Here is a 24,405-nt window from a genome sequence, read left to right as displayed (position 1 = left end):
TGTGCAATCTTGGGTTACTGCCTTTTTGACTGACATTGACGGATCATAGGAAGTGGAATCTGAGTAGGAGGCTGTAGCCTCTACCATGCAAAGGCGTTTACTCATTTGTAGAATTTGGAAGCTGGTATGTACAGTATGATATGAAAACAAGAAAAGAAAGAGAAAAATTTTTAAGGAACGGATAAAAATAAAATGTCTGCGATTACATTTTGGAAAAGACTTTCATCGTCAGACAAAATAGGGAACATGCCGGTGAAGGCAGTCTTGCGTTAGACTCATCAGACTCCCGAAAGACTTTCACAGTGTACACATAGTGTACAGTAAAAGAGACTCACCCCTTGTGGAGCGCGACAGACAGCCCTTGGCGGTGCAGAGAGCCGCCGTCCCGTCGCTGTTGCAGTAGCATGTGTTGCAGTCCTTCTTGAACGTCGTGTTGGGAGTGCACTGTCTCTCAGACCGCCTCACTCTGGTGGCTGTGTCACTGGGTGTCGAAGCTGGACAAAGATACATTGTTTGGAGAAGAAAAGGTTCTTAGCCAAGATCGCCATAAAGCAATAAAGATACATTGGTTCCTCAATATTGGTTGCATTTGCACTGCACTTACTGTGTCGACACTTGTTGGATAGATGGAATACAGAACTCGCCAATGTGAAAAGGAAGGAAGAAATAGAAAACTAGGATAATGTATGTGGTAACACTCTGAAAGTCAGGGTTCAATGTGCGATTCCAAGAAAGGCACACTGTTTTAGCAGATGGTTCTGTACATAATATTCATTCAGAAAAGCGGGTTATACAAAACTGCCTATGTTCAAGGTGTAATCTAAACGAAGGAAGACTACAGTTAGTGGTCCTTCAATGATGTGGTTTCTACTGTCGGACCACTATCTGTGACTGAGGGAAAATGAGGAAAATCAACTGTATTATTTTTTTTTGAAAAAGGGATTGTGTCACTTGCCTTCATCACTAAAGAGATGTCATTGAAAATTTAAATTAGAAGAACTGTTTACCTTCCGAATATGATTGTACTGTGCAAACAACTGAGTCACCTAACATAATTTCAGCAGTTCTGACACTATATGGTGGCTGTTTAGGAATTCCTTCTTATAGTATTATAAAATTAGTGACTAAAAATTTTTATTGTTGCCATTCTTCAAAGTGGATCAGTATATGCTATCTCATTACCCTACTATTACAATAACGTCTTTAACATATTTTAACTTTTACTGTTCTTGTAACATTTCCTCCCTACTGTTAGATTCTGTACCAAAATTAACTTTTTCGAAGTGCTGGACACATCCGTCACAACTTTGTACTAATGTTCTCCATATGCTACTGATCTCATCTATTGCTTCAACTACGTCTTTACTTCGCATATTCTCTGTCAACTTTAAAATTATTTTATACCATGATTCAAATGCTACTAGCTACGCCATCTCTGGTTTCCTCACAGTCTTCATTTCGCATCCAACGACGATACGTTGGACGTGAACAGTTTCATAAACACCATTCATCTTTATTCCAAACGTTTTAAAGCAGTGTACCTGTATGATGCATAACATATTATTTATAACTCCAATAGGATTTTGTGTCAGTTATTTCCAACAGAACCATATATAGCCTTTCTTCTTAAACAGCATTTTGTTCTTCGATGTTACAACAGATTTGGTCTTAAACGTGTAAATAGTCTCCTTATACACATCATGTACTCGTGGTTTTTACTTTATTTATGCTTCGCCTCCATTTTATTTATAACATGCTCTTTCCGCAGAAAGGCTGACTGTGAATCATAGCTCCTGTTCTCTTCGCGCTTTTCCAGTGATATTTCCTCTCCACCACTTCTTCACTTCCTTGGCAAGAAAGCATATCATGAATTTTTTTTAATCGTAGTGCTTAGAGACTCTTACATATTTTAAAAGAGCCACCTCGACTCAGACCCAAATTTTGACGTATAAATTTTTACAGCGGGTTAGTTTCCAGCTTTTCTCATCAGCTAGTGATCTCTGTATTAAATGTCAAATCTTGAAAGTAGTTTGACAAAATTACCTGCAGCTTTGGTTAAACGGTGGCTCTCTTCCAAACCGAACATCAGCATTGAAATTCAGACTTGACTCACATGTTTTTGACATGACGATGCCTAGCTCTATCTTCCGGCCGGCCGGTGTGGCCGTGCGGTTCTAGGCGCTTCAGTCTGGAACCGCGTGACTGCTACTGTGGTGTCACCGCCAGACACACTTGCTAGGTGGTAGCCTTTAAATCGGCCGCTGTCCGGTAGTATACGTCGGACCCGCGTGTCGCCACTATCAGTGATTGCAGACCGAGCGCCGCCACACGGCAGGTCTAGAGAGACTTCCTAGCACTCGCCCCAGTTGTACAGCCGACTTTGCTAGCGATGGTTCACTGACTTCTACCCTCTCATTTGCCGAGACGATAGTTAGCATAGCCTTCAGCTACGTTATTTGCTACGACCTAGCAAGGCGCCAGTATCCGTACTATTGATATTGTGAATCATGTACCCTAAAGAGCGACGTTCTCCATTAATGGATTAAAGTTAAGTATTTCACCAGCTACGTCCGTTTTTCTCAATTCTAATTCCCTTGTCATGTTCCAGACCTCACGCCAGCCTGCATGAGCTGAAACGCGTGCATTTCGGCCTCCTTTAGAAAAACACGGTTGGCTCTCCTGCCAACCACAACAGCTACGGTCGCAGGTTTGAATCCTGCCTCGGGTATGGATGTGTGTGATGTCCTTAGGTTAGTTAGGTTAAAGTAGTTTTAAGTTCTAGGGGACTGATGACCACAGACGTTAAGTCCCATAGTGTCAGAGCCATTTGAACCATTTTTATCTTCCGTAATTGTAAGTGTAAATCAGTCTTTTGCTTATGTCCTTCACCATCTCTTTTCCCAATATTTAGTATTCTTTTTCTTCACTTTTCCTTTCGAAGACCTTTATGTATCCCATTGTGTCATGACAGTACTTTTCTATTCACATTACTAAGTGGAATATCAGAATCGATTAAGTGTTCGTTTTATTTTTCCTGGAGGCAAACTGATTTAGGCAGCATCACTTCAAGTTTTCTTTGTATTTTAGTGTATACACCATTAACTCAACAAACTGTTAACACACAGGGTGGTCAGAAACAGCTTGGAAACCTTGTAAGGACTTTGCATGGTAGGTTGTGCTGAGTAGTGATTGTTAACAAAAACTTGCATACGTTGCATCGTTTCCGAGTTGATTAGCACTGAAGTTAGCCAGTCAGTCTGTAGCGCGTGCAAATACAAGCTGCCCGCCAGAGACAATTAGTGTCAGTCGTTCTGCGAGCGTAGATGGTAATGCACGTGACTGCTCAGCCTTTGTTTCGGCTTTGATCATTATTGCCACCTACTGTCCAATGTTTTTATCGCTCTCCTGTTCATCTGCACGAAACCAAGCAAAGAGCACCTTCGACGGCACCATCTCTGGCAGGAGGCTTGAATCTGCGCAGGTAATAGCCTCACTTGTTAAATTCAATTCTAATTAACTCGTAATCGACGAAAAGTATCGAATGTTTCTCTGAACACTTATTATTCAGCACAGCCTACCCTGCAACGAGCTCAAAAGCATTTCAGACTGTTTCTGACTGCCATGTATGTCGCTGACTGTAATGTAAACGTTCTGTCATTGTCGTTTGAAGCATAACGTTGAAAAGTGCAGCGCGGTGTTGGCTACATATTTATGATGACTTCTCGTACATCGTTTTGGAAACACTTATCACAACCAACAAATTAACTTGGGGTGCATTAGCGTATTTCGTTGTCTCGATAAAAGAAGAGGGTTCAGGTTTTATTTTACATGGAGTTTGAATAATGTGAAACAATGACATTACAAATATATTCACGTGGTTTCTTTATCAAACCAAGCGAGTACTTCAAGTAGATTTCCTATCCTGCCAGGTAAGTATGGTGAGAACTTGATCAGATGCTTAAACGACTTCATTCGTTCCTTGATCGTTAAGCTATTTGTTACGTGGATGCTTCCCTCCAGTGTTACTGTGCGTCCGACGAGGTGTCAGCTACGTGCTCATATTCCTCGAATTTAGGCACTCACTATCTGGAACTAGTAAAAGTGCAGTGACTGCTCGTGAGTTTACATTCTGGATGTACACAAATCTCCAGATTCAGATGAATTTGAGAGTGTGAAATTAACAGCATCTGTTGTTTAACAATTGAGTTTCTCAACAAGTTGATACAACGACAACACTGCGAATAACCATAACAACATTAATAATAATAATAATAAAACGCATAACTCACCGGACCAAATAAAGAATTGTTTTGTGTAATTTTGTTGTTTTGTACTTTAGTAAGTAAAGTGTAAGACATAATGTGTAAGCTTTCGCAACTCTCCGCTTCGCATTTTTGTGGAAGTGGGAGTTTTCGTGCTTTTCCATTTCATCAGACAAATGTACAAGATCCCTAAGAGATGTCTTAGTTGGCGAATTTACTTCCGGGCTGAAATTCAGATATTCTTACGCTACATCAACACACAAATTTATGCTAACTGTGTACTTCCTTGTTAAATATTTCGTTGTAGTCACACTTATTTGATTTCTCGATCAAAGGATGGGTTCTCGGAAGCCCTAGTATCTTTAGGGGTAACTTTTCCTGGTAATTTACGTTTCTCAGAATGAGATTGTCACTCTGCAGCGGAGTATGCGCTGATATGAAACATCTTGGCAGGTTAAAGCTGTGTGTCGGATCGAGATTCGAATTCGAGACCTTTGCCTTTCGCGGGGAAGTGCTCTACTGAATAATTTACCCAAGCACGACTCATGACCCGTCGTCACAGTTTTACGTTTGTTTTAGCATATAAAATATATTCAACATAGTTCATGTTTACACTGCACATGAAAGCCGATTCCTGCACAGTAAACAACAAATTCCAAACACAAAGTGCCGTTTCTGGAAATGATTAAACTCAAGTAGTAATGTCTACCAACATGGTCACTTGACTAGAATACAAATGAGCTGCCGAGATCCGTAAGGGTCTAAAGCACACTGCTGTCAATCCCACATTAAAGTGAATATCACAGAAACCATGATACAGCTGTTCGTGAATTGTCGTATACACAATGTGGGCTTAAAGCACAGATAACCGTGGTTCACCGTAATATCCAGCCCGCCCGGCTAGCCACGCGGTCTAACGCGCTGCTTCCCGAGCGGGAAAGCGTGCGGGTCCCCAGCACGAGCCAGCCCGGCGGATTAGTGTCGAGGTCACCTTCTGCAGTGCGGGCCACATGGCTTCCCTGTTAAAAACGAACAATGTTCCTCTACTGGAAAAGCTGTAGTAAAATCAGCAGCATTACGCAAATCCAATGAATGCAACGAACATTTTTCAGTATTAGGATAACTGAGCGATTAATGTAAAGGAAGTTTGTGAGTAAAAACTTCGATTTACTGGCACTGGTTTGACACAAAACCACTGACAAGCCTGTTTTAGTCTTAAATTCCATTTTCAACACTCACACGCATTCATAGTCACTCGTAATAGCCATGCTATGGTAACTAACGGACCGAGTTAGCAGAAGGATTACCGAAAAGATTTTGTGACAGAATGCTCGCTCAGAATTACACAATTTGATCACCACGAATTGGCAGTTTGCGATGCCACGCGGGTTTCGGTTATTCAAAAGTCACAGTTCATATTTAAAATCGAAATTTCATGTCTTGATTTCTGTCACACGTATGCATGCACTTTTCGGCACACCGCCGATCAAGTTTTAATCACTGTTCTGCAAAGTTATTACGTCTCTTCATATCCGCATCTGAACATTAAAATGGTACGCGAACGTACTGTCCTCTGATCGGCTGATACACATCATAGCCAATCCGATATCAGTATTAAACGGCGCAATACCTCGCCATTTACATTTGCCCTATCACAGCTTAATAGCTTTTATGAACAATATACAAAATAAAAAAATTTGAAGTGTCATAAATGTCAAATTAACTCTCTCTAAAGCAGAGTTATAGTGAAACGTTTCTTGTTCTCCCAGTTCCATAAACTTTCTAGTTATACATTACGAAATTCTCCTGAGGGTATAATTCACTTTCTCTGTACACAGATCTCACGATAACGTGTACTCAGTTAGTAGACATAACTATTTCATTTAATATCTTACTTTCCACGCACACTATCATTCGTATTAATAAACAAATCAGTAGTAATTCGTGATAGTCGCAATAATCACAAAAACTATAGTTTTGTTTCCAAAATATGCTGTAACTACTTGATAATTCCATAGACTGTAAGAACCTGACACCTTTCGGTAACTGTCGTAACTACTTGCAACTACAGGGTGTTTCAAAAATGACCGGTATATTTGAAACGGCAATACAAACTAAACGAGCAGCGGTAGAAATACACCGTTTGCTGCAATATGCTTGGGACAACAGTACATTTTCAGGCAGACAAACTTTCGAAATTACAGTAGTTACAATTGTCAACAACAGATGGCGCTGCGGTCTGGGAAACTCTGTAGTACCATATTTTCCACATATCCACCATGTGTAGCAGTAATATGGCGTAGTCTCTGAATGAAATTACCCGAAACCTTTGACAACGTGTCTCGCGGAATGGCTTCACATGCAGATGAGATGTACTGCTTCAGCTGTTCAATTGTTTCTGGATTCTGGCGGTACACCTGGTCTTTCAACTGTCCCCATAGAAAGAAGTCACAGGGGTTCATGTCTGGCGAATAGGGAGGCCAATCCACGCCGCCTCCTGTATGTTTCGGATAGCCCAAAGCAATCACACGACCATCGAAATATTCATTCAGGAAATTAAAGACGTCGGCCGTGCGATGTGGCCGGGTACCATCTTGCATAAACCACGATGTGTTCGCAGTGTCGTCTAAGGCAGTTTGTACCGCCACAAATTCACGAAGAATGTCCAGATAGCGTGATGCAGTAATCGTTTCGGATCTGAAAAATTGGGCCAATGATTCCTTTGGAAGAAATGGCGGCCCAGACCAGTACGTTTTGAGGATGAAGGGACGATGGGACTGCAACATGGGGCTTTTCAGTTCCCCATATGCGCCAGTTCTGTTTATTGACGAAGCCGTCCAGGTAAAAATAAGCTTCGTCAGTAAACCAAATGCTGCCTGCATGCATATCGCCGTCATCAATCCTGTGCACTATATCGTTAGCGAATGTCTCTCGTGCAGCATTGCTAGCGGCGCTGAGGGGTTGCCGCATTTGAATTTTGTATGGATAGAGGTGTAAACTCTGGCGCATGAGACGATACATGGACGTTGGCGTCATTTGGACCGCAGCTGCAACACGGCGATCAGAAACCCGAGGCCGCTGTTGGATCACCTGCTGCACCAGCTGCGCGTTGCCCTCTGTGGTTGCCATATGCGGTCGCCCTACCTTTTCAGCACGTTCATCCGTCACGTTCCCAGTCTGTTGAAATTTTTCAAACAGATCCTTTATTGTATCGCTTTTCGGTCCTTTGGTTACATTAAACCTCCGTTGAAAACTTCGTCTTGTTGCAACAACACTGTGTTCTAGGCGGTGGAATTCCAACACCAGAACAACTTTCTGTTCTAAGGAATAAGCCATGTTGTCTACAGCACACTTGCACTTTGTGAACAGCACACGCATACAGCAGAAAGACGACATACAGAATGGCGCACCCACAGACTGTGTTGTCTTCTATATCTTTCACATCAGTTGCAGCGCCATCTGTTGTTGAAAATTGTAACTACTGTAATTTCGAAATTTTGTCCGCCTGAAAATGTACTGTTGTCCCGAGCATATTGCAACAAATGGTGTATTTCTATCGCTGCTCGTTTAGTTTTTATTGCCGTTTCAAATATACCGGTCATTTTTGAAACACCCTGTAGCTACTGGATCAGAGCCCATCTCTCATGTCATAACCATGACTCACTGACTGTAGATGTCTGCCCAATACCATGTCTTGCCTAACATAGATAGGGACGACACGAAGCGCTGTGCCCCAAACCGTCCAACCTCAAGAACTTTTACTTCATCTAAGATTTTTAAGATTAACGTTAGTAAAGACTTTTGGTTTGAATTACGCACCAGCGGCCAGGTGTTGGATGTGAACACCTGATCACAGAGTATGCAGATCATGCTCTTGCTTTCTGTTTTAAGCAGGACACGTGGTGATCTGTGTGGTAGATATGACGACACAGTACAATAATGATGAAGGCACAAGTGTTTCGAAGCAGGTCGTTCAGCGTACGTTGTCTAACATCGACCTCCCAACAGACGAACACATCAACGACTGGAGATAGCAAGGATCATTAAGATTCGGCCTCATCTCAACGGAAATATCTTTCCTGGTAGAATCAATCAAGTTTCTGGTAACACCAGGAAATTCGTGGTGCCCACACACGCTGTTGTCTAGGCGAACGATTGCTAGGAACACGCCCTCTGCCACACAGTCCATTGAGGGTGGTATTGTGCTATGAAGATTGTTCACCTGGGCTTCCTTGGTTATCGACCACCTTGTAACAGCTGCTGACAGCGTGAACAATATTGCGTAGTACCAGCATACCGACATGCTTGATGCCTTCACCCTAAGCAACGGTACCTTACAGCAGCGTAACAGTCTTTGTTAAAAGGCTAAAATTGTCCAGCGGTAGTGTGAGGAACATGATAGTGAAATCATGTTAAAGCATGGGTGAACAAATCCGTGCTACCTGGACCCGACTGGACACATCTGGAGCACCACCTTGTAATGGAACTGAAATGATTGTAGGCTGCCAGTAAAGCGATCGCGCTGGCGTGAGACGGCCAGGGCACGCATCCTGATGCCATCTCTTGGCGAAACCTGGAACTAGTATGAGCTGAGGCCAGCGAGAACGAGCGAAAAAGCATCGCCACGCTATCTGTCAGCCAACGCACTAAGCTATCAGACTTAAATGTATTTTTTCTGTTGTTAATTGTAAGTTATTACTGTATAATTTAACATTGTTAAGCGCTAGTTGGTGAATCATTACGACTGGTATTAACTCCAGAGAAATAGATATAATTTGCTTAAACACTAAATGATTATCATAAATTTGTGGAAGGGCAACCCCCACTCTTGGGGAGACGAGCTTCGCTCGTAGTAGCTGGAGGCACAGGGACTGAACAAAGAGAATAGTTTGGAAAAAAAAGTAGTGTTGACATGATCGGACCGGTGTAAGTGCGCTCACGCAAAAGTGGTTGTGCAACAGGGAAGAGGTGAATATGGCGGCTGTTTGTGGAATAAAACGCGCCGAATATTCATCAGAGTCCTCTCTACGCTACTGTGGCGGGTTGCAAGAGTTCCTGGGCCCACATTTAATGGCGAACGTGCAGTGGCTTATATTAGTGTAATGGCTCGTTGTTCCAGCCGCCATCGAGAGTATGAGGCGCGAAGAGTTGCGTTTTCCACATACCTCTCACTACCAGCATCTGCATGTCCACCCAAAGCAAGACGGTTTATAACTGTTTAGTTCTAACCTTATAGAAAGATAAAAGAAGGATACCAGTCCTGTTTTTATGCAAGTACACAGGACAGAATACAGTTATGAGTAAAAGTACGACACATGTCGTTCATGGTAAAGTGTAGTACCCCCAACCTAGTATAGTGAAATCAGACTTTGACCACCATCGTCTCTTTCATTGACAATTTCTTTTATTGTAGAAAACTTTAGTGTATAAGAATGTTGAAAAGAACAACGGTCACACAAGAATTTGGTAGTCGCCATTTTATAGTTAACTTATATTTTTCTGAGTAACTTTTCAAGCAACGGTTCTTAAATAATTCTATATTAACTATTCCAAGAGTAATATCCAAAATAATTACATAAAGTTCAAAGATAGAATTTTGTTAAGCCAACCTGTATAAATTTCCATGATAGTAATTATCAAGTCAAGATGCAGAAATTGAAAGAGTATTTGCTTTGTTTATTCATCTTGACTTATAAGTAATAGAAATATTAAAAATTAAGTCTAAATTTAACTCAAAGCCATTTCACTTTGAAACAAGCACAAAATTTTATTCAAAAATGGTTCTGAGCACTATGGGACTTAACATCTATGGTCATCAGTCCCCTAGAACTTAGAACAACTTAAACCTAACTAACCTAAGGACAACACACAACACCCAGCCAAAACGAGGCAGAGAAAACCCCTGACCCCGCCGGAAATCGAACACGGGAACCCGGGTGTGGGAAGCGAGAACGCTACCGCACGACCACTTTATTTATTCTATTACTCTTTCAGAGCTGGCGACTGTAGTTATAAGTATTTTCAGGAGGATTCGACGGTAATTCTGCTGCTCTCGTCGTGCTGGAAAGATTACTCACTGCTGCTAGCAGTGATGATTAGATACTTAAGCTCACTACAAAGTTAAGTGGTCAGGTAGGCAGTGTTACCAAGTGAACTGCAGGGCGCTGTAGGTCGTGGATAGAACCCATTCTATCATCACATCTCTTTGGGTCATAGTCTGGTTAGAAGAGTGATTTAATCCTTAGGTAAATACTGGCGAGTAACGGTCGACAAGTACATGCAAGTGAATTTAATAGCTTAGCAAGGTCCGAGCGGCACATAGTTAATGTTGCGCAATGGAGATGGTAGGAGTGGAGTAAAAGTGAACTGAGAGTGTAGCAGCTGTGCTGTATTCAGATATTAACAACTTGAAGTCACTACTACCTCTTACCACTAGGACAGTAAGTGCAAAAGCGTGATAGCTACAAGTCCGTATTTGTGATATACATACAGAATTAGGAAGCGGGTCATTCTGTCAGTGGAAGGGCCAAAACAACCGAGTCGGTTGAAAATATACCTGGTTTTACTGACAGAGGGATTCGGCAGCTCAGTCAAAACCTGTTACCAGTTCTCCGACCACATACCACCAATTCGAATGTCTCTGAGCAATATCGGACTTAACATCTGTGGTCATAAGTCCCCTAGAACTACTTGAACCTAACTAACCTAAGGACATCACACACATCCATGCGCGAGGCAGGATTCGAACCTGCGACCGTAGAGGTCACGCAGTTCCAGGCTGATGCGCCTAGAACCGCATGGCCACACCGGCCAGTCGCAGGTCGGCGTCAAGAAAATATTTTCGCATTTGGAGGTGAAAATTGATGATTAGGATTTAGTGAGAAGATTACTCCACAACGAAAAACAAAACGCCTTTGTTTTGATTATGTCCATCTGAAATCCTGTATCATTTCAATGACACTCTCTCCCCTACTTGGCGATAGTGCAAATCGTGCTGCCTTGCTTTGAAGTTTTTCGATGTACTCCATCAATCCTGTCTGGTAAGGACCCAAATAGAGCAGCAGTATTCTAAAAGAGGACGGACAAGAATAGCGTAGGCAGAATCTTTAGTAGATTTGTTACATTTTCTATGTGTTCTGCCAGTAATAAGCAGTCTTCTCCACAAAACTTAGCTCTGTGTTCCTTCCAATTGAAGTTGTTCGTAATTGTAATTCCTAGATATATAGTTGAACTTAGGGCCTTTAGATTTGACTGCTTCATCGTGTAACCGAAGTTTAACGGATTCCTTTTAGCACTCATCTGCATGACCCCACACTTTCCGTTATTGAGGGTCAATTGGCAATTTTAGCACCTTGCAGATAAATTTTCTAAATCGTTTTGCAATTTATTTTGACCCTCTGATGACTTTACTAGACGATAAACGGCAGTGTCATGTGCAAAAAACCTAAGACGGATATTGAGATGGTCTCCAAAATCGTCTACATACACTCCTGGAAATGGAAAAAAGAACACATTGACACCGGTGTGTCAGACCCACCATACTTGCTCCGGACACTGCGAGAGGGCTGTAAAAGCAATGATCACACGCACGGCACAGCGGACACACCAGGAACCGCTGTGTTGGCCGTCGAATGGCGCTAGCTGCGCAGCATTTGTGCACCGCCGCCGTCAGTGTCAGCCAGTTTGCCGTGGCATACGGAGCTCCATCGCAGTCTTTAAGACTGGTAGCATGCCGCGACAGCGTGGACGTGAATCGTATGTGCAGCAGACGGACTTTGAGCGAGGGCGTATAGTGGGCATGTGGGAGGCCGGGTGGACGTACCGCCGAATTGCTCAACACGTGGGGCGTGAGGTCTCCACAGTACATCGATGTTGTCGCCAGTGGTCGGCGGAAGGTGCACGTGCCCGTCGACCTGGGACCGGACCGCAGCGACGCACGGATGCACGCCAAGACCGTAGGATCCTACGCAGTGCCGTGGGGGACTGCACCGCAACTTCCCAGCAAATTAGGGACACTTGCTCCTGGGGTATCGGCGAGGACCATTCGCAACCGTCTCCATGAAGCTGGGCTACGGTCCCGCACACCGTTAGGCCGTCTTCCGCTCACGCCCCAATATCGTGCAGCCCGCCTCCAGTGGTGTCGCGACAGGCGTGAATGGAGGGACGAATGGAGACGTGTCGTCTTCAGCGATGAGAGTCGCTTCTGCCTTGGTGCCAATGATGGTCGTATGCGTGTTTGGCGCCGTGCAGGTGAGCGCCACAATCAGGACTGCATACGACCGAGGCACACAGGGCCAACACCCGGCATCATGGTGTGGGGAGCGATCTCCTACACTGGCCGTACACCTCTGGTGATCGTCGAGGGGACACTGAATAGTGCACGGTACATCCAAACTGTCACCGAACCCATCGTTCTACCATTCCTAGACCGACAAGGGAACTTGCTGTTCCAACAGGACAATGCACGTCCGCATGTATCCCGTGCCACCCAACGTGCTCTAGAAGGTGTAAGTCAACTACCCTGGCCAGCAAGATCTCCGGATCTGTCCCCCATTGAGCATGTTTGGGACTGGATGAAGCTTCGTCTCACGCAGTCTGCACGTCCAGCACGAACGCTGGTCCAACTGAGGCGCCAGGTGGAAATGGCATGGCAAGCCGTTCCACAGGACTACATCCAGCATCTCTACGATCGTCTCCACGGGAGAATAGCAACCTGCATTGCTGCGAAAGGTGGATATACACTGTACTAGTGCCGACATTGTGCATGCACTGTTGCCTGTGTCTATATGCCTGTGGTTCTGTCAGTGTGATCATGTGATGTATCTGTCCCCAGGAATGTCTCAATAAAGTTTCCCCTTCCTGGGACAATGAATTCACGGTGTTCTTATTTCAATTTCCAAGAGTGTAGATAAGGAAACGCAAAGGGCCTATAACACTACTTTGGGGAATGGCAGAATTCACTTTTATTTTACTCGATGACTTTTCCTTCAATTACTAAGAACTGTGGGCTCTCTGACAGCATATCACGAATCCAGTCACATGAGTGAGATGACATCCCATAAGCGCTCAATTTCAGTACAAGGCGCATGTGTGGTACAGGACAGGTGACTGCATCTGGCTGATCGACAGTGCCAGCCGCAGACAGCACCAGGAACCTCTTTGTTAGAATAACTGGGGAGGCCTTATGTGCGGCCCGCTGGGTTAAAGTAACTAAAGTGACTGAAAGTAAGGACATTGTTTTCAATGCTAAGGAACAGGATGGGAGTATAGACCTCTGGTGGGGTTTTACTCAATAATATTTTTGTGTACATCCACACTTCATGTAGAATTTTTTTTGCTTTTAATTTTAATTATTCATTTTCTTTTTGAGGTTCTTTTGAACTGTATGAAATAAAATATAACACTTCCTTCCATCTGCTTTATCCGCTTGGGGACGTTTCTTCGATACACTCACCTTTTCATATGTTTAAGCCTGACATAAGTTCAACATTGCGTTCGCTTTTGAAAATGTTTCATCAGTAACATTTTTTTTTCAAGGAAAAAGAATAATATTAAAAATCCAGTTTCAGTGTGGCAAAAACACTGTCTGACACCTTCACGAGTTTCTTGATGGTTCTTGTTAAGCATCTTTGGGAAACAGTTATGAAGTTAATGCAGGTTTTCTGTGCCTGTCTGTCTTCTAAATAAAGACAGCTGACAACTACCGCCAGAGACAATTGCGCCCACGGTTCTCGTCAGCGATATAATCCCCTGTGATTGTTTGTTTGTGCTCACCTGTCACCGTGTGTGTCATATCTACATTTAGGCTCACGTTAGCTTTAACTTTCGAGGCAAGGCTGGTGTGAGAAATATTAAATATAGGAAGTTCAGTAAGTGAGACAACCTCTTTTAACAACTTAATCATTTCAGTTGTATAACAAATCTTGAGGTACAGACCTGTCTGCCACGATAGACATGCCATGCGGGTACAGCCCCAAATCCCAGCGTCACTGCAAAAACACGAGTTGCAGTCCTCTTTCTTCGTCTCTCCTGGTGTGCACTCTGGAAAGGAATCAAATCAATTTGTTTACTTTGACCAGAACAACATGTCCTAGTGCTAAACACTGCGAAAACCAATAAATCGCCTGTGATCAAATGTAGCATAGAAAAATCTACACTGGGCGCCAAAAATACGGTACCTTTAAAAATTAATAATAACAAGCAAATAGTGTGGAAATGAATTAAATTCAAATCAATAAAGCATGGATATTTTACATTTACTACAATAATTCAAAAATCACCAGTTCAAAGAATCGTTTTGACTAAGCACAGGCACACTCAGTAATAGGGTATGAATATGAGGTTTACTACTGAGTCTCACCACATAATGGAACTGAAAACAAGTGTAGACGTGGGCAGCTGGTATTATGTTAAAACCACACGTCAACCTCGCAGCGAGTCTCTTGTGTTGTTTCATGGCAACTGATTGACAGCCAGCAGCTTCCATCTTCGTGTGTAGTGTATCTGGGGCAGTTAGTTTCTCATTACACGGTTCCTGCCCAATGGCTCTCCAGGTAAATGTGCCATCCACTGGCTAATTAATGCAGGGCTACTGTCCTTGATGTAAAAGCCATAGGTTGACTTGCAACGTTCACGTGGTGTTTGTTGTTCGCAGTAATGAAATGCAGCAGCTGTGCCTTTTTACATTTGTAAGCTGACGTCAAAGAACGAGGTGAACATAGCCGAATGCTTAAACATTCCAGCATGAGACCAGAAGAAAGACTAGCCAACTGGTATGGGTAATGAGAACCTTATAAATTGATGGCAGACATCAGAATAAGCGCAGGGATCCAGCACGAAGTCTGATAACTTTGCATAAAATAGACTGACGTGCCTCCAGAAGGCGAAGTCAGAAACCCGACTAAAAATGGAAATGAGAATCATCAAACAGTCTCCGAAAAGAATTACCAATGTGACTCTCAAATTACCTCATAACGAAGTTGCATAGGTCTCAGAAAGCTCTTTCAATAACTTCTGAATCAGAATCCCACAGCGTAGATTCCAAATGATCTCAGAAGTAACCAACATGACTTCCGAATGATGGAATCCCCAGATCGCGTTCTCCCAAAGCTCTCATCGAGCTAAGTTCCGCTGACTGCCCCTGATCGGGAGTTTTGTTTGCTTTCTCCCAATGCATGGCTCAGAGACCTGAATTTTTCGTAGTAATGTCTTCGTCATTGGTGGACCCAATAATCGAGCAACTCTATGGTGGTGGTGTTGGATTCTCGTTTAGGTAAGCCTGGGCAGTTCAAGTCACATACAGCTTGCAGACAGTAAATGTATTTATAACAGTTTACTGAAAGCAGTTTCGTCTTTATAACAGTTTACTGAAAGTAGTCTCGTGCTCACGTACAGTAGGCAGTCAGTGTTCGTCCAATCAATGGTCCTCATTGAATACTGCTTCACCTTGGAGAGACAGCCCCCTCCCCCACACCCCTCAGTGCAAACCAGTAGGGTGGCGAACTTAAACGTTCAGAAATCCTGGGCGACAGTGGTAGCATTATGACAGCAGCTGACAATGTATTCTGGTGATGCTATGGCACTAGAAAGACACTTGGTGAGATGTGTCCTTTAGCACAACAGCTCCAGACATTGACTCCCTGCATCACCCATGGGAACATTATTGGTCTGAAGATGGGCCATCTATGAATGAAACTGGTTACCTTACGAAGGTCACTTGCGACCTGGACTGATTGTTTTTTCCTTTTTTTGTTATGTCACGATGTAATCAGAGGATAAAGTGGCACATTTTTGTGCTACAGAGGTGAGGAAAACAGTTTGCATAATTATGGCGCATCAAGATCAGCAGATATCAATATTATTGTTTGTGTATAAAAGTAATGTTGATTCTGTGTAGTGTATGAATTAAGTTGGGGTAACTTTAATTTATCTTATGTTTTATTTTGGAGAGGTTTTATTGTGTTAATATATACAAGTCCGTGCTGGGATGTAAGTCGTTTGTAAAGTTCATAAAAGAAAATTAAGAAGTTTCTTGAAGTGTCCATTTTCCCAGCAGCTGTATTACATTGTAGTAGTTTACGAGAAAAAGACCTTTTTCATGCTGCACATTAAGTTTTTATTTTGCTTGTGCATCCTGATGCGTTTCCATTTTTACAGTGTATTCTCGGAGATTCTCGTGAAATATTACACAATTTTTCTCATCTTCACATATAGGTTACAGTTTTCAAACTGTTCATGGAAGTTTTTGTTTTAAAGGGAATAGTACTTACAGATCAGCAGTTAATTCATTATTTTTACATCAAGAACCTAGCTCTCACGACTAAAACTGGTTGAAAAAAAAAACCTGCGGACGTTAGCAACACTCACGAAAACAAATGACAATTTAAACACAGGAAATGGCAATTAGAGTGCTATATTACGAAAATAGAATGTCCTGAAGAAAAACTGAAGCTTTTAATTAGTTTTGCACATGAGAAAAAGACACTGATTTAAAAACAGTGAGTTAGAGTCTGATCTCTAAGTACTTTCCCATTTTAATATAAAAATGTTCATGAACTGTTTCAAATCTATAACCTGTATGTGGAAACGAAAGAAAATCTATATCTCAGGAAAACTAATGTAAATGCCTTGTAAAAGCGACGAAACGCGTCTGGCTTCAAACGAGAAATAAGAAATTGGTGTGCAGCATGCAAAACGTGTTTTTCTAATAAATGGAAATTATATTTTGGGGGTGAAAATTAATTGCATTGGTGGAGTGCCTTAAGAATTGTGTGGTTTAGCCCAGCTATTGATGCAAGGAAGTTTACTGAGGAGATTTCTGAAGATAGTTACTTAAAGTTTTGGGTTGGCATGGATTTAATAGTAATTGTTGGAATATTGGTTGCTTACTGTGCTTAACGGATCTTAACACAACAGCCACGTTGTCTTCATTCTGTCTCGACAAACGAGGTATTGGGTGAGAGCTTAGGTCTTTGGCTACCATCCATGAAAACCACATATGTGTACATGTTTCTTTTATGGAATTATTTCGTCTTTAATACATTTTTAATTTTGTATTCTCTGTAGTAACATAGGAAATGACTATAGCAAGACATTTCCCCCGCCTCTTCCTGATGAACCATGTATCATATATCAAAATTTTTGCTTGATTTCTTGTTAATTTAAGTAAGTATTAACTCGGCATATACTAAAGGAACTCTTCATTTTAAAGTGGTGATTTACACGCTAAATTTTTCACCACCACTGCATGCAGCATAAAAAGACGCATCTGTTTAGGAGGCCTAGTTTATTGTTTCACAAGTTTTAACAAATTTTTGTCTGTCATAAGCATACATGCACAAAATTTGTACTTTAATACATTACCAATAAAATACCGATACTTTAAAGAATCTAACTCCCGTTTGTGTAGCAGCATCAAACTTCAGATTACTTTAGAAATGTGTAAATGTGCTAGATACTTACCTTTAGGCATGTAAGTGAGAAAAAGTTTAGGAACGGTGACAACTATACTTGAAGTTTGTTGCAAGTCGGCGAGGCCTCTCATTATGAAACAATGAATGAAAACCAACTTGGTAATTTGCCCTCCATTTTAAGCAAAAGCCAGTTTTTCACACATTTAAATGTTTATGACGTTATATCTCCTGAACTACACGTCGTAGAGTGACATAATTTTAGAGGGGTATTCAATGGCAAACTCTGCTGCAAATAGCGTTAGTAGTAACGAAGTAATAAGTTAAAAGCTCGTTAAAAGGTCATGTCTGATGCTGAAATCAGCATCAACAGCTAACGCACAGCACACGGTAATTTTTTTCCCTTTTATCATTTTTCGAGGGGCGTTAGCGAGAACATGTTTAGTAACAGTTTTCAAATTACGTGTAAACTCTGTTGAAAGTCGCTAAGTGCTATCGTTCCCATACAGTAGAAGAAGGAAGACCGTTTATTAGCGCACCGTTAGTGACACTGTCACAAGACAAACACACAAGTTTCCAGCATCAACAATAGGTCTCATTGTGTTAAACTCTCAACATATGATTATACATTTTAATAAGTGTATTATAACAGCACTTTAAATTTTTAAATGGGTTCAATAACAATGCAACAGACTGAATGTGAATTTATATATCACCTGTGCTACAACTGGGTCCAAGACAGCATTTCAATAATGCAGATATTAAACTTGTAGATCAGAATAACGCGAATGGTCTGAATAGGGAAAAAGGACTTCAATTCCACATGACATGTATATCTATACGATCCTCATGATGTCGTGCATCATGAGGAACACTACCGACAAAAGAGCAGGCATTTGAAGCTGACTGCCGAACGATTCTGTTACCACCAACGTACATTTCTCATACGGACCATGAAGGTAAGATACGAGAAATTAAGACTCCTGCAGAGGCATATAAAGACTCGTTTTTCCCTCTGTTTGTGTGTGGAACAGGAAAGAAAATGTCTAGTAGTGGTACGGAGTACACTCCTCCAAGAGACGTACGGTGGTTGGCAGGTATTTATGTAGATACAGAAGATGGCAGGCAGAGTTGGGCTAGGTCGTGATCGACTTCGATGCTACATCTACATCTTCATACATACTCCGCAATCCACCACACGGTGCGTGGCGGAACGTCACTTTCATATGAAGATTCAAAAGAATCTAAAAAAATAGTCGTGGGTCATGCCGATAAAGAAAAAAGGACATTTACATATAATCTTACGACTGACTACAACAAATTTCCTTCCATTGAAGGAATGGTCTTGAATTGTGAGGCCCTGAAATAGCAAAAAGACATGGCTAGAATGCATTGCACAAGTGGAAAAGTGCATACTGAAATATTTCAGGACCCTCTCAGATCCAAAATCTCTGCCCTTTCCGAATTAACAATGTAAGTGTAGACCAGATGTGGCTTGAATTCAAAGAAAGAGTGTCGGCAGCATGTGACAGATTTAGTTACAAAAAATTAAAAAAGGGCGTATCTGATCCTCCTGGGTAACAAAACGGATCAGAAGACTGCTGCAGAACACCGAAAAAAGCATGCAAAATTTCAACGAACGCAAAGTCTCCAATATTGGCGGTCTCTTGCAGAAGAATGAAATTTATGCTTATGATAGTTCCCACACAGAAAATTTGTCTCGAAACCTGACAGAAAATCCATAGACATTCTGTTCGCAAGCAAAGTAAGCTAGCGGCAAGACACAGTTAATGCCTTCTCTGCGCGTGATAATGGAAATTACGTATATCGCCACTATAATCAAAACAGCTGAGAGCACAGAGAAACCCGCCACGGTAGCCGCCGAACTGTTCTAAAGCGACAACACTCGAAGGAGAAATGATTCAGAAGACTGTTCCACTCGTGGTTTTGCCTGTACGAGCGGAGGTCGGCCGGTCGTGAGTCAGTAATGAAACCCAAGGAAACATTGGAGACGTTTGGTGTGTTACAGACAATCTTACGTTAAGCTTGATAATGAAAGTAAAAAAATAAAGACAAGTTCATAGAATTTGTCAACCTAGAAAGTCGTCCGACAATGTCCGACAATGTAAAATGTTGCAAGACTTGCGACATTCTCAGGAAACTAGGTGTAAATTAAAGGACGGGCTGTTAATTTATACACACACATAGGGAGACGACGGTTCAAACCCACGTTCGGCCATCCTGATTCTTCTTTTCCGTGATTTCCTTAAATCGCTCCACGCAAATGCCGCGAAGGTTCCTTTTAGAGGGCACGGTCGCTTTCTTCACTATCCTACCCTAATCCTATGGGACCAAAGTCCTTGTTGTCTGGTCCCTTCCCGAAAATTCACCAGCCAACCGACGAGCCGGCAATTTACAATATGTACAAGAACTAAAAGTGGACAATGAATGGACACCCGAGAACGAAGTTCTCTCATTAAAATGGGTCTAAGACAGAAAAGTTGTTCTTCGCCTCTAGTATTCGATTTGGACATCTAAGATGCAATCATAAAAAATGAAAGAATGAGTAAGTGGGGGAACTGTAATTGAGAATGAATATCAATGATCGGATTCGCTGAGGACATAGTTATCCTGAGTGAAAGTGAAAAAGTATTGCAGGACCGATTAAATGGTATGATTAGTTTAATGAGCACATGCTATGGGTTGAAAGTAAGCGGAAGAAACATGAATGTAATGAGTAATAGAAATGAACTTAACAATAAACTTAACATTAAAATTAGGGACCACGGACTAGACTAAGTGGAGGAATTCTGTTACCGTGGGTGCACATAACACGTGATGGAGGACATAAAATGTAAAGTAGTACAAGGAGATACGGCATTTCTGGTCAACAGAAGTCTACTAGTATTAAATACAGATCTAAATCTGACAAAGGAATTTCTGAGAATGTACATTAGGAATACAAGACATTGTATGGATGTGAACAACGGAGGATGAGAAAACCAGAAAAGATTAGAATCGAAGAGTCTGCTGATTGAGGCTATAGAGGGAGGTACAAAAATTGGATAGAATGACAGGGAATGAATCTGTGAGTAGAGTAATATTTGGAAAATTTTGACAAGAAGAAGGGAAAGGTTGATAGGGTCATGTGTTCAGACATAAGGAAATAACATACAAGCTATTAGAGAATGTAGCAGAGGGTTGAATCTGTAGGGTCTGGAAAATGTATAACAAATAATAGAGAATGTTGGGGGTAAGTGTTACTCTTAGATAAGAGAAGTTTGTGGCGGGCGGCATTAAAGTAGTATGATGCCTGTTGAAATAAAAAAAGAAAACAAGGAACCGGAGCGCTGACTGACAGAAAGCAGGCTGCCTGCCAGAAACACTGTACCTTTCTCATTTTGCGCAGTCGTCCCCACAGCCAGTAAGACTAGGGCGAATACAACGACGATGAACCTCATGGCTTCCTTGGTGACTGACAGTGAACCACACGGCTGGCTGTGGCTCTTCACCTTATCTGGTGGAGCTGCACTCCGTTCGACTTTTCTGACCTCGGAGGTCGAGGTTACCAAGAGACTCGATAACACTTCTGACGCCAAGGAGTGATTCACTGTATAAAACAAAACAGCGGCATAGTTTCAGTAATTGAAAGTGTTACTGGTATTCGATGTACGGAAAGGTCTATTACAGTCACTCTGTAAAATGAAGGGCCGGCGGCGCTTCTGAGGTTACTAACCTGTTTAGTGCCTCGTAACCCTTGAAGATTATCTTGTTCACCTGATATCTTCCAGTAATTATTACGCTCTTTGAACAACAGTTAAATGATTCTACAGGTCAGAGTTAAGTTTCCCAAACCATTCATTTTTATTTCCAGTAAATACATTTACGCGTGGGAGGTTACCTAATTATATTGAATTATACATCTCTTGTAATACAGACTAGGTACCCAAAACGAAATCTAACAAGTTCTTAGTTAAACGTGGGGTTGTGACCTTTCCTTAACTGCTCGACTCTCGAATATGTACATGGTTTTGCTCAGTGCAACATAGTAACTGCGCTCTATGAATGCTAGCTGCCAACTCACTGACGTAGAGAGTTGAGTACTGAGTTTCGGACAACGACTGACTGACTCTGTACGAACCTTTGTAAAGACAAGTGTAGGACGAAAATCACAAAATGTTTAAGTACAGAAATATTACGTTTTAGATATTCACATAAACGACAAAAAAAGTAAATATGCATGAAAACATTAGGTGATGAGGTAAATTTGTTTATTCATAATCTGTGTGCTCTTAAATCGGCACAAATAATGAATTTATTTTATGGTGCGGAGATTTTGGCGTGCGCTTGGCTCTACAAAATACCGACAAGGCTTTTCCGGAAAATTAAACTTCCTAATTTGAATTTGTCGCCTAGTAACATTTTGTTTCTTGTTTTAGTAGCTGTATACAATTCTGGAAACCGAAAAAATTGGAGCTACACAATTAGGCCACTGGATTATGTAAACTATTAATTTTAAGATTATGATCTTAAAGAATACGAGAATTTTGATTAAGAAGAACTTCTAAAATGGCAAGTTTTGGAAAAAATAAATTGTTTGTTGGAAAGAGCAAAATGAGATCTTTGAAATGGTTCAAATGGCTCTGAGCGCTATGGGACTTAACATCTGAGCTCATCAGTCCCCTAGATCTGAGAACTACTTAAACCTAACTAAAGTAAGGACATCACAACATCCATGCCCGAGGCAGGATTCGAACCTGCGACAGTAGCGGTCGCGCGGTTCCACAACGGCCGGCGATCTTTGAAATAAAGTTTTGCAGTCCTAAATGAAACAATTATTACCAAGGTGGAATTTTGGTGTGCTGGTAGTTTACATGACTTTTAAATCGTGAATATTTCTTTAAAGGAATGTCTCTTCAAAAGTAGTTATACTGTTATGGCAAATAATCTAAGCTATATGTTGAATAATAAAGTTCTGGAAAATTCTGCTTGAATAACTAGTTAGCAATGGTATCCAACGATGGAAACTTCCTGGCAGATTAAAACTGTGCCAGACCGAGACTCTAACTCGGTACTGGCTGAAGTAGAGCTGTGAGGAGGGGCGTTAGTCGTGTTTGGGTAGCTCAGATGGGCTGGCACGGTAACTCAGCGTGTTCGGTCAGAGGGTTAGCAGTCATCTGTAAAATAAATAAATAAATAAACTGATTCAATCGATCATCAACGAACTTAAACGGATGTCTTACGACGTCCGTCCCGAGTAGACACAAAGAATAATAGTGATCAAAATGAGATTACCGCAGAAGGCAGAGGTCCCGAGTTTGAGTCTCGGTCCGGCGTACAGTTTTAATATGCCACGAAGTTTGATATCAGCGCAGTCTTCGCTGCAGAGTGAAACTCTCGATCTGGTATCCAATGATGGTACGTGCTTTATGGTAGACTGTAGAATACAAAGCAAAACAAAAGGATTTTACAGATCTGGATTAGAGCAAGTGCAGCTCTTCACCCTTGTTATGGGGGAACTGGAGTTTCTCAAAAGAGCGCCACTATTTCCATAGAGGAATACCAAACATCAGTCTCCCATCTAGCACTTCAGTGCAGGACACAGTGTTTTATGTAGATGCTGTATGTGCAGTTCCCTTATGGTATTTATGTTCGATATTAGCATCCGTATTCCACATAGTGTTAACGTGTTTCGTGAGAAATAGACACGTTATAAGCATGGTTGCACTCTGTGCACAATTTAAAATCTCCTTGATCCATCGGCTGAGGTTCATTCAAATGAAACCTGGTCAGTCCGCCTACCTTTGCCTTACACGCAAGGTGGCACCACGTATCTGCGGGTATGGTGGCGCCATCTATTGGTAGAGAGACTGACGCTTGCGCACCGTTTGATCTCGTAAAACGCCACTGGTGGTTTCACGCAAAAGAGAAGGTGGTCACACAAGTCATCGTCCACTGCCGAACGTGCAGGCGAGTAGGCAGCAACAACGAGGAGTGATTCGATTTTTGGCAGCGTAGGGAGCTGGAGGCCATGAAATGTGTCGTCGGATGAAGGCTTGTCACACTTCCGTCTGCTACTACTGTACCATAACCTTAAAGTTGGAGGCAGGTCGTGAAATATAACTAACTAGTTAGGATGATTATGGTATAGAGCAACAGAGCAGTGTTACCCTTTGAGAGGAGTTTTGTTATGTTGACCGTGTTGTACCTAACGGAGGTGGTGTATCGGAAGTGAAAGTCAGAATTACGTAAATATTTGAACAGTAACTAACAATATTTTTGCCTAGCTATACTGTTTAAAGAATAAGGAAAACTGTCGCCAGCCTAATTAGGCAAGAGAAAGATTAACGTTCTCGTTTAAGAAAGTAGGTATGAGTAACTTTAACGGACAAACACAACCTAGACTTGGCCACACGCGAGTGCAATGAACTCTGACATATACACACGTTTACGGTAAGATTGAAGCTAACAGCTAGAGCAGCACAAAGTATTTGCATAAATATAACAAATAACTAAACACACTATTACTTTCAGGGCTTATTCCAACTGAATGGTCTTTATAACATAACTATTAACATTGACTGCAGGATCATAAACTGGACATAAGTTAGGTCTCTCTCAGTTAAATACTTTATTATTTAAAATGAAAGTTAATTGGAATCCACTAACTGGTTGCTTCTCACTATCTTTTGAATAAAGAAATTATGGTTTTTCTGTTACTTGTTATCCAGCAT

At 41.8% G+C, this 24,405-nt stretch overlaps 1 protein-coding gene across 1 annotated transcript in view; it reads right to left on the bottom strand.

Annotated features, from left to right (window-relative positions):
• LOC126284524 (protease inhibitors-like) overlaps positions 1-21,185 on the bottom strand; it is a 42,449-nt gene extending 21,264 nt beyond the window's left edge. The window contains exons 1-3 of the mRNA XM_049983517.1: positions 21,063-21,185; positions 14,199-14,303; positions 336-494 (exon numbers count right to left, since the gene is read on the bottom strand). Coding sequence (XP_049839474.1) covers positions 336-494; positions 14,199-14,303; positions 21,063-21,132 — 334 coding nt within the window. The 5' untranslated portion in view covers positions 21,133-21,185. The remainder of the gene's footprint in view (positions 1-335; positions 495-14,198; positions 14,304-21,062) is intronic.
• Positions 21,186-24,405: the final 3,220 nt, after the last annotated feature.

The sequence above is a fragment of the Schistocerca gregaria genome, chromosome 8 (assembly GCF_023897955.1).
Source record: "Schistocerca gregaria isolate iqSchGreg1 chromosome 8, iqSchGreg1.2, whole genome shotgun sequence".
Taxonomy (NCBI): domain Eukaryota; kingdom Metazoa; phylum Arthropoda; class Insecta; order Orthoptera; family Acrididae; genus Schistocerca; species Schistocerca gregaria.
Note: the sequence above shows the minus strand (reverse complement) of the source record. Positions and strands in the feature narration are given on the sequence as shown.